The 13,129-nt window shown below is 44.1% G+C and overlaps 1 protein-coding gene across 2 annotated transcripts; it reads left to right on the plus strand.

Annotated features, from left to right (window-relative positions):
* Positions 1-398: 398 nt before the first annotated feature.
* On the plus strand, positions 399-12,497 carry LOC145540866 (histone-lysine N-methyltransferase PRDM9-like). 2 transcript variants are annotated; one of them, XM_081576078.1, is made up of 7 exons: positions 399-552; positions 1,499-1,596; positions 2,003-2,126; positions 2,434-2,544; positions 7,926-7,975; positions 9,753-9,909; positions 11,261-12,497. In XM_081576078.1, the coding sequence occupies exons 2-7, from the start codon at positions 1,522-1,524 to the stop codon at positions 12,043-12,045; spliced, it is 1,302 nt and encodes a 433-aa protein (XP_081432204.1). In that variant the 5' UTR covers positions 399-552; positions 1,499-1,521; the 3' UTR covers positions 12,046-12,497. The 2 variants fall into 2 exon arrangements, with proteins under 2 accessions (XP_081432204.1, XP_081432205.1); XM_081576079.1 differs by having other exon boundaries at positions 11,264-12,497.
* The last annotated feature ends 632 nt before the right edge of the window (positions 12,498-13,129 follow it).

The following is a 13,129-nucleotide window of genomic DNA, read 5'->3' on the forward strand; positions in this document are numbered from 1 at the left end:
TGACCATATGTTGTTTATCCTGTGTCTCATCAGAATTTAGTTAATTGCACCCTTTTCCCCTGAATAATGCAGTACTCATCATATAGAGTTCTTGCCAAAACTGGATTTGACAAGGTAGGGCACAAGTGGGCCTAAAAGAAAGTCCGGGAGCATGACTACAGTCTGGGGGAGCCGAGATTCCAGTTGAGGGCACTGGAAAGAAACATAGAGCCTGAGGACAACCCGCCCACTTGAGGATCCAGGCGTAAGAGGCCTTGCCTGAAAACAAGCAAAGAAAACGGCCAAGATGCGCCTGCGCGCTGGAGGCTTCTTGACAGACATGCCCCGAGAGTAGCCAATCCCCGAGCGGTTGGGTGGGGCCTCCATCGCTCTCCGCACCCTTCCGGCGCCTATTGGCCAGACTGCCTCGGTCGCAACGCCGATTGGTCGCTCGTGCCTGACAGGGTACAGGCCGGCTGCTCGCCCTTCACTTCGCCTCAGCGCGGGAGGACTGGACGTCGCCGAGCTACTAGCGCGCCCCAGGCCGGGTTGGGCAGCGCCTCAGGACAGCTGGTAGACTATCGGGAACACACCCTGAACAAACCTCATAAACCCTTAGCCTGACGGCTTCAAATTCCAGGGTGGGAGGCCCCAAATCCCGTCAGCTTTGAGGAATTTGAGTCCTAACCTGAAGGAAGCTTGCGTCTCGTCAGCTTCAGGGACTGCAAGTCCCTTCACCCGCAGAAACACCGAATCCCCTAGTGCTGCGACCCTCAAATACCTAGAGTAACCCCAGTTCCCCTCAGCCTGAGGCACCCTAAAAATAGCACCGCAGAGAAACCAAATTTCCTTAACCTCGGAGACCCTGAATACCTCAGCCTGGGAGCTCTTAAAACTCTTCCTTCTCAAGACCCCAACTGTCATGCCTGTTGGAGACCTAAAGCGCCTTAATAAGAAACCCCCGATTTCCTCAGCCTCAAAGATCCCAAGTTCTCTCACCTTGCGCATTCTACATCAGCCAAAAGATCCCCAGTCCCCTCTGTCTGAAGAGCCCAGTTCCTTCAGCCCGTGTGACCCAGCTCTCCTCAAGCCAAGTGACCTGTCCCTTAGACGTAGAACCCACGTTATGCCCAGATTTTTCTGAGTCCCCAGGCGGAGGTCCTCAAAACCCTTCTTGGAGAAATATTCCCTCTCCTGCACTGAAACAGAGCCCTGATTTCAGCCTGACCCCAGTCCAGCAGTTAGGGGCTTCCAGGTCTCCTCAGGACTCCCTCCGTCACCCATAGACACGTCCCTCCCAGTGCCTTTCCTCGGAGGGGCTGAACTGCAGGGGAACCATAGAAACCAAATCTAGTTCACATCAGGCTTGTCTGTCACAGCTGGTCAGGGTCCGTCCATCCCACCAATACCCTCACCCCGACTCTCCCCTCACCTTCCTGCCCTGGACACTCCACCCAAGGAAGACAGACCAGGCTCTGGACAGTGGTCTGGGCTATCTCAGCACCTTCTTCTTCCACAGGCACCTTGGCCTTGAGCACTCCAATGGCCATGAGGCCGAACAGGTCTCCAGAGGAGAGCCCTGAGGGAGATGCCGGGAGAACAGAGTGGAAGCCCACGGTGAGAGGCAGAGGCGGCAAAGCTGGGCTCTAAGCCAGCTCTATAGGAAGGACACGGTGTTGGTCCCTGAGGGACCACAGACCGCTTGCCCGGGCAGCTGAGTGAAATTCTCTATGACCGTACACAGGATGGGAATGCCTGGTCCTGTCTGAGATAGTGGGGTGCAGTGGGACAAAACAGGACACTAGCATCGTCAACTGCTCTGTGTCCAGGGAGAGTTAGGAAAACGCTCAGTGTTTGTTCAGTTAAGCAGGACACAGTCGGGAAGGAAAGTCTTCATCCCTGCCTCACAGAGACCATCCAGTAGCTTCAGGCTACTCCCTGCACAAAAGGTGGAGGAAAAGGCCCAGCTCTAAGTTCTGACTTATATTTGTAAATTACTGATGAAATCTATTATTTTCCTTAGGCCAAAGATGCTTTCAAAGACATCTCTGTATACTTCTCCAAGGAAGAATGGGAAGAGATGGGAGAATGGGAAAAAATCCGATATATGAATGTGAAAAGGAACTACGAAGCACTGATTGCTATAGGTAACAGGAAGTGCTGGGTGCCTGTAAGCCTGGGAAACATGAAACAGGTCTTCACCCTCAGTGTTCACTTGGCCCTCTCTTAGGTGGCTTCATTTGCTCACAGTTGCCTTTTGTGTGGAGACTAACCTGGAGGAAATTTTTATTGTTCTGTACCAAAGGGAGGTTGACCCTGCAGCGCAGAGCTCACCTCTTGCCTTGTTCTAGATTCTCCCAGCTCATCCTACTGATTTCCCTGACTTTGTGACACTTTCCATTGCTTCTGTGCTTTGTTCCTCCTTCTTAGAACAAATATTTTGCTTCTTTCCAGGTTTCAGAGCCACTCGACCAGCTTTCATGCATCACCGCAGGAAGGTCATGACACTGCCCCAGGTAGATGACACTGAGGATTCTGATGAAGAATGGACACCAAGGAAGCAAGGTGAGGGGCCAGGAGGATTTAGCGGTGTCTTCCTGAAAACTACATCTCAGCCGCTAGCACAGAAAACATAATTTTCAGCATTCCGTAGTGGTTGTGGCTGAATATTGACATAAGCCTGAATGAAGATGAATGTATAGGTTTTCCAGTATAATTCTCAAAAGTTTTTGTTTAAAATTTATCATCCTTTTTTTTTTAATTTTTTTTTATCATCCTTTTTAAAAAGAATTATTTTTGCTAAACATTCTTAATGAATGGCAGTTAAAGAAACCTTAGAAATAAATTCACCAAAGAGATTTAATATTAACCTCATAATTGGTTATTGAATTAAATCTCTTAGAAGAGGAAATGATTAACATATTATGTCAAGATACATTATTTATGTATGTATATAACACAACACATGATCTTCTTACCCTAAGGTGAAACTAATTCTTTGTTTTAATTCTGGGAGAGGGTTTGAGAGAACTATTTATTCTCCCTGATCTTTCCCACATTTCACTGACCAGAGACAGCATCACGTAAATAAAATGAAGTGCACTCTTTATACAATAGAAGTGAGCAGCTCACTTCTTCTTCTGCTGCTCAGTTTAGAAGAGTTAATCTTGCTAGACTGGAGAAAACAATTTAGATATTTCTATAATTCTCCGTCTATGAATTTCTGTTCTCCCAGATTTTTAAAAATTATTTATTTAGTTTTGGCTGCACTGGATCTTTGTGGCTGTGCACAGGCTTTCTCTGGTTGCGGTGAGTGGCTTCTCGTTGCAGAGCACATGCAGGCTCAGTAGTTTGTGACACTGTGCCCTCTGCGTCGGCAGGCAGATTCTCATCCACTGTGCCACCCGGGAAGTCCCTCTGTTCCCTTAGATTATTAAAACTAGTGAAAGGGATATGAAAAACAAACATTTGGTTGTCTGCAAAGGTTTTGACATGAAGAGAGATTCTTCATAGGGAATACATATGCCACGGTTCACCATACCTCTGCACATCTTTATTTACCTTCTTAACAATTTCTGAGTGTATGGTACACTCTTGCTAATTATGTACACATTAGTGTTAGTGGCCATAGTGTTAATCACTCCGTCGTGTCCAACTCTTTGCATACCCATGGACTGTAGCCCGCTAGGCTCCTCTGTCCATGGGACTCTCCAGGCAAGAATACTGGAATGGGTTGCCATTTCCTACTCCGGGTGATCTTCCCAACCCAGGGATCGAACAGCGTCTGTTGCATCTCCTGCATTGCAGGCAGATTCTTTACCGCTGAGCCACCGGGGATATATATACACATTGCTGTACAACAAATCTGTAGAACTTTTCCATCTTATGTGACTGAAGCCCTAACCCACTGAGGAACAATTCTCCAATCCTTCCTCCTCATAGCCCTTGGCAACCATGATTATATTTTCTGTTTGCATGGATTTGATTAATTTAGATACCTCATAGAAGTGGAATCAGGCAATTTTTGTCGTTTTTGGATTGATTCATTTTACTTAGCATATCATCAAGACCCATCCCTGATGTAGCATATGACAGAATTCTTTTTTAAGGCTTAAAAACATTCCATTGTGTGCATGTGTATATAACAGATATAAGATATATCTTATATATAATCTTTGTTTATCCACCAGTGAACATTTAGATTGCTTCCACATCTCACCAACTGGGAATAATGCTGCAATGACCATAGATGTGCACACTATTTATTGAAGATCTTGCTTTCAATTTTTTATGGAAATATACTCTTGAGTTCGAGTGCTAGATCATACAGCAGTTCTAATTTTCTGAGGAAACCCCATACTGTTTTCTATGAAGGTTGCAACATTTTACATTTCCAACAATAGTGTATAAGGGTTCTAATTTCTCCATATCCTTACCAAACTTGCTATTGTCTTCTTATTCATATTGCCCATCACAGAAGGTTTCAATTTGTATTTCCCTATTGATTAGTAATATTGAGCATCTTTTCATATGTTTGTTGGCCATTTGTGTATCTTCTTTGGAGAAATGTCTATTTAATTCCGTCTCCCACTGTATTAGTCAGCTCAGACTGCCATAACAAAACAAACTGCATGCCTTAAACAACAGAAATTTGTTTTCTTACAATGCTGGAGCATGGAAGTTTGATATCAGGGTTCCATCGTGGTCAATCAGGTTCTCTTCCTGACTTATAGGAAGGCTTCATATTGGTGTATGCTTATTAACCCCTTATCAGATACATATTTTACAAATATTTTCTACCATCCTGTAGGTGGCCTTTTCACTCTGTTCACTGTGTCCTTTGCTGCACAGAGGTTTTAAGATTAATGTAATCTCATTTGTCTATTTTTACTTTGTTACTAATGCTTGTGCACTTGGTACCATATCTAAGAAATCATTGCTGATTCAGTGTCATGAAGCTTCACCCTTGTTTTCCTCTAAGAGTCTTATCAAGTCTTGCATTTAGGTCTTTAATCCATTCTGAGTTGATTTTTCTTCATGATGTAAGATCTTCGTTATTTTGCGTATGGATATTTTGTTTCCCCAGCACCATTCGTTATAGGGATTAAACTTTCCCCATTGTCTTGACACCCTTGATGAAGATCGTTAGACCATGTATCCAAGAGTGTCAGTCAGTTCAGTCTCTCAGTCGTGTCCAACTCTTTGCGACCCCATGAATCGCAGCACGCCAGGCCTCCCTGTCCATCACCAACTCCCGGAGTTTACCCAAACCCATGTCCTTCGAGTCGGTGATGCCATCCAACCATCTCATCCTCTGTCGTCCCCTTCTCCTCCTGCCCTCAATCCTTCCCAGCATTAGGGTCTTTTCCAATGAGTCAACTCTTTGCATGAGGTAGCCAAAGTATTGGAGTTTCAGCTTCAACATCAGTCCTTCCAATGAACACCCGGGACTGATCTCCTTTAGGATGGACTGGTTGGATCTCCTTGCAGTCCAAGGGACTCTCAAGAATCTTCTCCAACACCACAGTTCAAAAGCATCAATTCTGCGGTGCTCAGCTTTCTTTATAGTCCAACTCTCACATCCATACATGACCACTGGAAAAACCATAGCCTTGACTAGACGGACCTTTGTTGGCAAAGTAATGTCTCTGCTTTTAAATATGCTATCTAGGTTGATCATAACCTTCCTTCCAAGGAGTAAGCGTCTTTTAATTTCATGGCTGCAATCACCATCAGCAGTGATTTTGGAGCCCAAAAATATCAAGTCTGACACTGTTTCTACTGTTTCCCCATCTATTTCCCATGAAGTGATGGGACCAGATGCCATGATCTTAGTTTTCTGAACGTTGAGCTTTAAGCCAACTTTTTCACTCTCCTCTTTCACTTTCATCAAGAGGCTCTTTAGTTCTTCTTCGGTTTCTGCCATAAGGGTGGTGTCATCTGCATATCTGAGGTTATTGATATTTCTCCCAGTAATCTTGATTCCAGCTTGTGTTTCTTCCAGCCCAGCGTTTCTCATGATGTACTCTGCATATAAGTTAAATAAGCAGGGTGACAATATAGAGCCTTGACATACTCCTTTTCCTATTTGGAACCAGTCTGTTGTTCCATGTCCAGTTCTAACTGTTGCTTCCTGACCTGCATATAGGTTTCTCAAGAGGCAGGTCAGATATCTGGTATTCCCATCTCTTTCAGAATTTTCCACAGTTTATTGTGATCCACACAGTCAAAAGCTTTGGCATAGTCAATAAAGCAGAAATAGAAGTTTTTTCTGGAACTCTCTCGCTTTTTCGATGATCCAGCCGATGTTGGCAATTTGATCTCTGGTTCCTCTGCCTTTTCTAAAACCAGCTTGAACATCTGCAAGTTCATGGTTCACTTATTGTTGAAGCCTGGCTTGATTTCTGTTTATTTCTGGCTGTCTATTCTGTTCCATTGATTGACATGTCTGTCTTTATGCCAAAGGGCTTCCTCAGTGGCTCAGCAGGTGAAGAATCTGCCTTCAATGCAGGAGACACAGGAGATGCAGGTTCAATCCATGGGTTAAGAAGAGCCCCTGGAGACGGAAATGGCAACCCCGTCCAGTAGTCTTGTCTGAGAAATCCCCTGGACAGAGGAGCCTGGTGGACTACAGTCCAAAAGGTCACAAAGAGTCAACGTGACTGAGTGACTAAGCACACCCTTTATGCCAAAACTACACTCTTTTGGTTCCTGTACTTTTGTAATATGTTCTGAAATCAGAGGCCTCCAGCTTTGCTGTTCTTTCTAAGATTGTTTTGCCTATTTGGGGTCCTCTGAGATTCGGTATTAACTGTAGGATGGATTTTCTATATCAGAAAAAAATTCCATTGGGATTTTAATAGGAATTGCATTGAATCTTTAAATTGCTTTGGGTAGTATGAACAGCTTAATAATATTAAGTCTCCAAATCCATAAACATGAGATGCCTTTCTATTTACTTGTGTCAGATTCCTTTCAGCAATACTTTTGTAGTTTTCAATGTATAAGTCTTTCATCTCCTTAAGTTTACTCCCAATTATTTCATTCTTTTTGATGCTATTATAAATAAGATTATTGGGACTTCTCTGGTGGTCCAGAGGCTAAGACTCCACACTCCCAATGCAGAGAACTTGGGTTCAGTCCCTGGTCAGGGAACTAGATCCCACATGCTGCACGAAGACCTGGCACAAATAAATAAATAAAAATAAATATTTTTAAAAATTTAAACTTAGATCTTGAATATAGTTTTAAAAAAATAAAAAATAAATAGGATTGTTTTCTTATTTTCCTTTTTGGAATGGTCATTGTTCATGCATGGAAAGATATTTGAATGTTGATTTTGTATCGTGCAACTTTCTGTGCAGGTTTTTTTTGTGTGTGGAATTTTAAAGATTTTTCTATACATAAAATCATGTCCTCTGTGAACAGACATAATTTTACTTCTTTCTTTCCAAATGGAAGCCTTTTGTTTCCTTTTCTAACCTAATGCCCTGGCTAGAACTTCTAACATTATGGTGAATAGAAATGCTGAGAATGGGCACCCTTGCCTTTTTTTCTGGATCTTAGAGAAGTTTTCAGTTTTTCACTGATGACTATGATGTTAGAGGTAGACTTTTCATATATGACCTTTATTATATTCCAGTCACTTCCTTCTACGTCTACTTTGTTGAGTATTTTTGTCATGAAAGGCTAGTAAGTTTATTAGATACTTTATGGACATCAGATGAGGCACAGATTAAGTTTCATATATTTTTTTAATTTTAAGAAAATTATGTAATGCTCCCAGTGGAAGCATAGGAGTTGATGATACAGAAATCATTTTCCATTCCTCCTTTGGTAATCCTTGTCCTTGTCACTCTCTGGCTCAGAATTATGTGTCCTCAATTAGAATGCCCAGAGTTTGGAAACATTTACCAACCAAAACACTGATTCTCATCATTTTTTAGGTAAACCTTCTAGGATGGCCTTCAGAGTGGGGCACAGTAAACACCAGAAGGTGAGTATTTCCCAAATCCTGTTGCCAAAATATCCTCCTCATGGATCCAGTCACAGGTGAGGATAGGAGAAAACACAGAGCTCCTAGAGCCTGCTGCCTTCCTGTCCTGAGTCTTTAGCACCATGTCTGATATCATCACCATCTTTACAGTTAGTAAGAACAGCAACAATAGTAGGCTGTCCTATTGTTTCATTATTTTCACAATATTTAAGACTTTAAGCATTTTATGTGAATAAACTTACTTAAACCTTGAAACAATCCTACAGTACCTATAAGTAGGTATATAGCTATCACCATTATCGATCACAAAACTGAGGTAAAAAAACGATTTATTATATGCCTGAGATCACAGTATCACTGGTAGTGCAATCTAATCCAAAGCACTTTTTCTAAACTCCTTACAAAATGATTACAACTTACATAGTTTTATGAAGTTTATTCATACATCTCTATATCATTCATCTGAGAGATGTTTTCAACCTCAGTTCTTTTGTGCTGTGCTAGGGAGGGATATGCTAAGACATCTGACTAAGGGAAGCTTAAGGACATGCTGGGCAGCTTGTAGAGTGGACGGTCCAGGATGAAGAAGCTTAAGGACATGCTGGGCAATGTGTAGAGTGGACAGTCCAGGATGATGAAGGTGACAGGATCCCTACCTCAGAGCCTCCCACTCCAATAAGAGGAAGCAACTCGCAACCCTGACAAGCTTCAGGTTTATGACTGAAAAGCAACAAATAAGAAAATAACTGAAGGACTTTCACATAGGTTACCCACTTTTGAGTAGAAACTCATCATCTGGGCATCACTTCAAATGCTCGTTCTTGCAGGAGGAAGTCACAAGTCCTGCCCCTGAGCTCTCATTAGGCAACTCTCCTGTTTGGGATCATTTGTTTAGCCTGCCCAGTGTTGTGAGCTGTGAGAGCCTGGCCCATACCCGTTAATTCTCAGAAGACCAGGCCCAGCTCAAAGCCCCCGAGGGCCCCCTGAATGTTTTGTGAATGAGTGACTCCACATTTAAACATTCACCTAGGAGTGAGAAGGTCAAAGAATGCTAAACATAGTATCTGTGAGCTAGACTTCAAATATAGAGTCAGTTGAAGGGATAAATTGATGGCACGGATGTACACTCACATTCATACTGTACTAAATAGCTCACACAATGATTTGTTGAAATGTTATTAAATTTCATGTCCACTGTAACATTAAGAATTAGCATGTATACCAATTGAACCAGCTAGTCATACAGCCTTGTTCAAGCAGAATTGATAAGGCCAGATACTTTAATTCCAAACGTTGTCTCTAGGACATGGCAACCTGCAACTTTCAGCTCGTTTTCTTTATTGTCTAAATGTGTTTCTGCCGATCATCTTTTCTCTTCTCAATCTCACTCCTTTGTCACCTTATTTTCCAGATGTGTTTTGTCCCCTCTGTAATTTTCCATACTTCCTCATCCATTAAAGGTCCACTAATTAATAGAAAACCCCTCGGATTTCTCTATGAGCACTTACCCTCTTCTTTCCCTGACCTCCAGCTATTCTCCCTGCCTTGCTCTCACTTTTATGCAGAAAGTTGAAGGGAAAGAACCTTAAGATATGAATTCTAGTTTTGTTTCACTACCCACTTAGGTCCTTATTTTACACTCCTGTGTTCAGAAGCCCCCCTCCACCAGGTATTTCCAAGAATTGTCAAAGTATTAACTAAAGTCATGCATGTGAAAACACTTCATAAAGTCCTAAAGAACTAAAGAAATGCATGTTGTCTTTTACTCACGTGGAAGGGAATGTCCAAGGCACCATTAAGTAAGAAATCTAGTTTGAAGGAATTGCCGGGAGCAGCAAAATTGCTGAAGACAAGTGGCTCCAAGCAGGCTCAGAAACCAGTGCCCCCTCCCAGAAAAGCAAGGACCGCTGGACAGCACCCCAGACAAAAAGTCGGTAAGAGAAAATTTGGGGAGTTCCTCTAATTAGTTCTCTAATCCCTGTAGAAAACCTAATAAGTATGGCCTGGGTGTGTGGCGTGGACTTTGGGTAGGCTTGGGTTTAAGCTGGACTGATCTGAGACATGAAGTTAGCAATGGGGCCTTGGGAAAATCTTATACGTTTTCTGAGGTCCTGATTGCTCATCTGTAAAGTGAAGATAAGGGTACATAACTCATACAGTGTTTGAAAGCATTACATTAAATGCAAAAGTGCTGACACTTTTTTGAACTAAAAGTAGTTCAGGAAATCCAGCTGTGATGATAGGGACCATGCTTTGTTAGTGTTTATGCCCAGACCTCTGCTCAATGCCTTACGTGTCATGTCAAAGCCTTAACATATATTTTCTGAGTAGATGTGTCAGTGAACTATTTCCTAAGTAAGAAGGTTGGGAAGTTAAACCTACTAACGGGAAGTTCAGGAAGCTTACAATGAACTGGGCATCTGTGGTCAGTGTGGAGCCTCAGTCTCCTGAACCAGTAGTTAAAGGGAGAGGAAACAAAGGATAGAGAAGGGACTTCCTGGCGGTTAAGTGGTTCAGACTCCACGCTGCCACTGCAGGAGGTGGGGGTTCCATTCCTGGTTGGGGAACTAAGATCCCACAAACCATGCAGCGTGGCCAATAAATACATAATGTAACCTTAAAACATAAAATTACAAAAGTAAAAGTTTGAAAAATACATGTAAAAATACACGTAAACAAGTTTTAACAAAGTATATAGATGGACAGGTAGGAGATCTCACACTTTCTGATAAAACAGGGACTAACTCTCCAGACCCCACCAGCCTTTCTTGCCTTCTGTTCTCCATCTTACAACTCAGAAGAAAGGAGACTGGAGATTTACTCACACCTGCTCTAACCACCCCCTGTGCTGCCTCCCATATGCAGAGAGCTCCAGGCCAGGCACCCCAAACTTAACAGACCCTTTCCCCTCACAGGGAGCTGCTCAGGAGATTCCACTTAAGTCATCAGTCTTATCTCTCAGTAGGGTAAAGTATCTGTGGCCACTGTAACATGACTTTTCAGATACTTACACGCAGGGAAAGGTCCCTGCAGATCCACCTCTATCAGGAGAGACGCTGCTTCTGATGCTGCTGGAAGGTCCCTAGTCTGGGTGATATATAGAAAAGGCCCTTGACACAAGCTTCCTGGATTTCTCTAGATGTAGAGAATAAGAATGGAATGGAAAAGTGGACTGTAAAGACACACTTGATGGGAGACAAATCGTGCGCTGTCAACACTAAGATGATTAGTGGGCAGGCCTTACCATGGCAAGCCAGCTACCTGACCAAAAGCTTCCTCTTTCAGCAGAACCGAAGCCCAAGATCCACCCACATGCCTCCTGCTCTCTGGCCTTCTCCAGTCAGAAATGCCTCAGCCAGCACATCCAACACAATCACCCCTCTCAGACACTCCTGAGACCATCTAAAAGAGACCACCTCCAAGCAGAGGATCCCTGCCCAGGCAATCAAAATCAGCAGCAGCGATATTCTGATACACACAGCCAGAGTGACAAACCTGAGGGTCGCAAGGCCAAAGAAAGGCCCCAACCTTTGCTGAAAAGCATAAGGCTGAAGAGGATTTCAAGGGCCTCTTCCTACTCACCCAGAGGACAAGTAGGGGGTTCTGGGGTGCATGAGAGAATGACAGAAGAGCCCAGCACAAGCCAGAAACTGAATCCAGAGGACACAGGCAAATCATTCATGGGGGCAGGGGTCTCAGGGATTATGAAAGTCAAGTACGGAGAGTGTGGGCAAGTCTCCAAGGATAGGTCAAGTCTCATCACACACGAGAGGACACACACAGGGGAGAAGCCCTATGTTTGCGGGGAGTGTGGGCGAAGCTTCAGTCGGAAGTCCAATCTCATCAGACACCAGAGGACACACACAGGGGAGAAGCCCTATGTTTGCGGGGAGTGTGGGCGAAGCTTCAGTCAGAAGGCCCATTTCATCTCACACCAGAGGACACACACAGGGGAGAAGCCCTATGTTTGTGGGGAGTGTGGGCAAAGCTTCCATTGGAAGTCCCTCCTCATCAGACACCAGAGGACACACACAGGGGAGAAGCCCTATATTTGCAGGGAGTGTGAGTGAGTCATGACCAACAAACCACATCTTAGCCACAGGAGGATTACTGCAGCCACCCCATGCCTCAGCTCTAAGGGGGCCTCAGAGGAGGTCTATGACCCGTTACTGTCCCCAAGAGTATGAGGAGAGACTTCCCAGCTGGTCCAGTGGCCAAGACTCCAATGCAGAGACCCATGTTCAATACCTGATTGGGGAACTGGCTCCCACACGCTGCAACTAAGATACAGCACAGCTGAATAAATAAATATGTAAATAAATATTTGAAAGAAAGAGTGTGATAAGCACAGAATTAGTTGATTAAATAGACCTTTATGACACTTTCACTTTATGACACTTTCATGACAGGAAAGGAGGTAGATAAACAGCAGAGGGTTTCTTAAGTGTTCTGGAGATGTTCATGCCAATTGCCTTCGTGGTTTTTTGTACTCCTCTTCTAATAAATTTTGTCTCCAAACAAATCTGAAGCCCAGACTATGTACTTATTCCCCGCGTATTACTGAGAGCAGTGGGGTCCAGTGGTAGCTGAACCCCTGGGAAGGCATAATTCTGGAGCCAACTCAGTTAGGCCACTGGACAGTCAGTTCCTGGGTCCAGGGAGAGGAATCTAGGGTTTGAGACAGACTCACCAGAGAAGAGAACTCCCTGGCCTCCTGGGAAGTGTGGCCTCTCCTCCTTATAGGCCTCGACTCTCCTTTGGCCTCTCCTGGTTGCCCTCTGGTTTCCTCTGACTTCTGTAGCCTCAAAATGAAGGCCTTGTGCACCTGAGTGTGTGCGTGTGTGTGTACCTGGCTCAGCCTGGGCCATCTGGTCTTTGCCGCTCCCTCAGAGTCATCACAGCATCTGGACTCCAGGTTCGACCACAGGGGTCCAGTTCTCAGCCCTGCCCTCAGCAGCTGTGTGACCTGGGGCAAGATGCTCAGCCTCTCTGTGTCTCTGTTCTCATCTGTGACACACGGTGGAGGCAGCAGCATTTTAGTCTGATGCATGAGCACAGGGAGAATCTGGCAGAGGCTGGCTGAGGATGCAAGCCCCACCTTTGCTGTTCTTTGTGTTTTTTTCTTTACCCTTTTCTTATTTTTTAATTGAAGGA

The sequence above is a fragment of the Giraffa tippelskirchi genome, chromosome 3, assembly GCF_054371585.1.
Source record: "Giraffa tippelskirchi isolate mGirTip1 chromosome 3, T2T-mGirTip1v1.2.pri, whole genome shotgun sequence".
Taxonomy (NCBI): domain Eukaryota; kingdom Metazoa; phylum Chordata; class Mammalia; order Artiodactyla; family Giraffidae; genus Giraffa; species Giraffa tippelskirchi.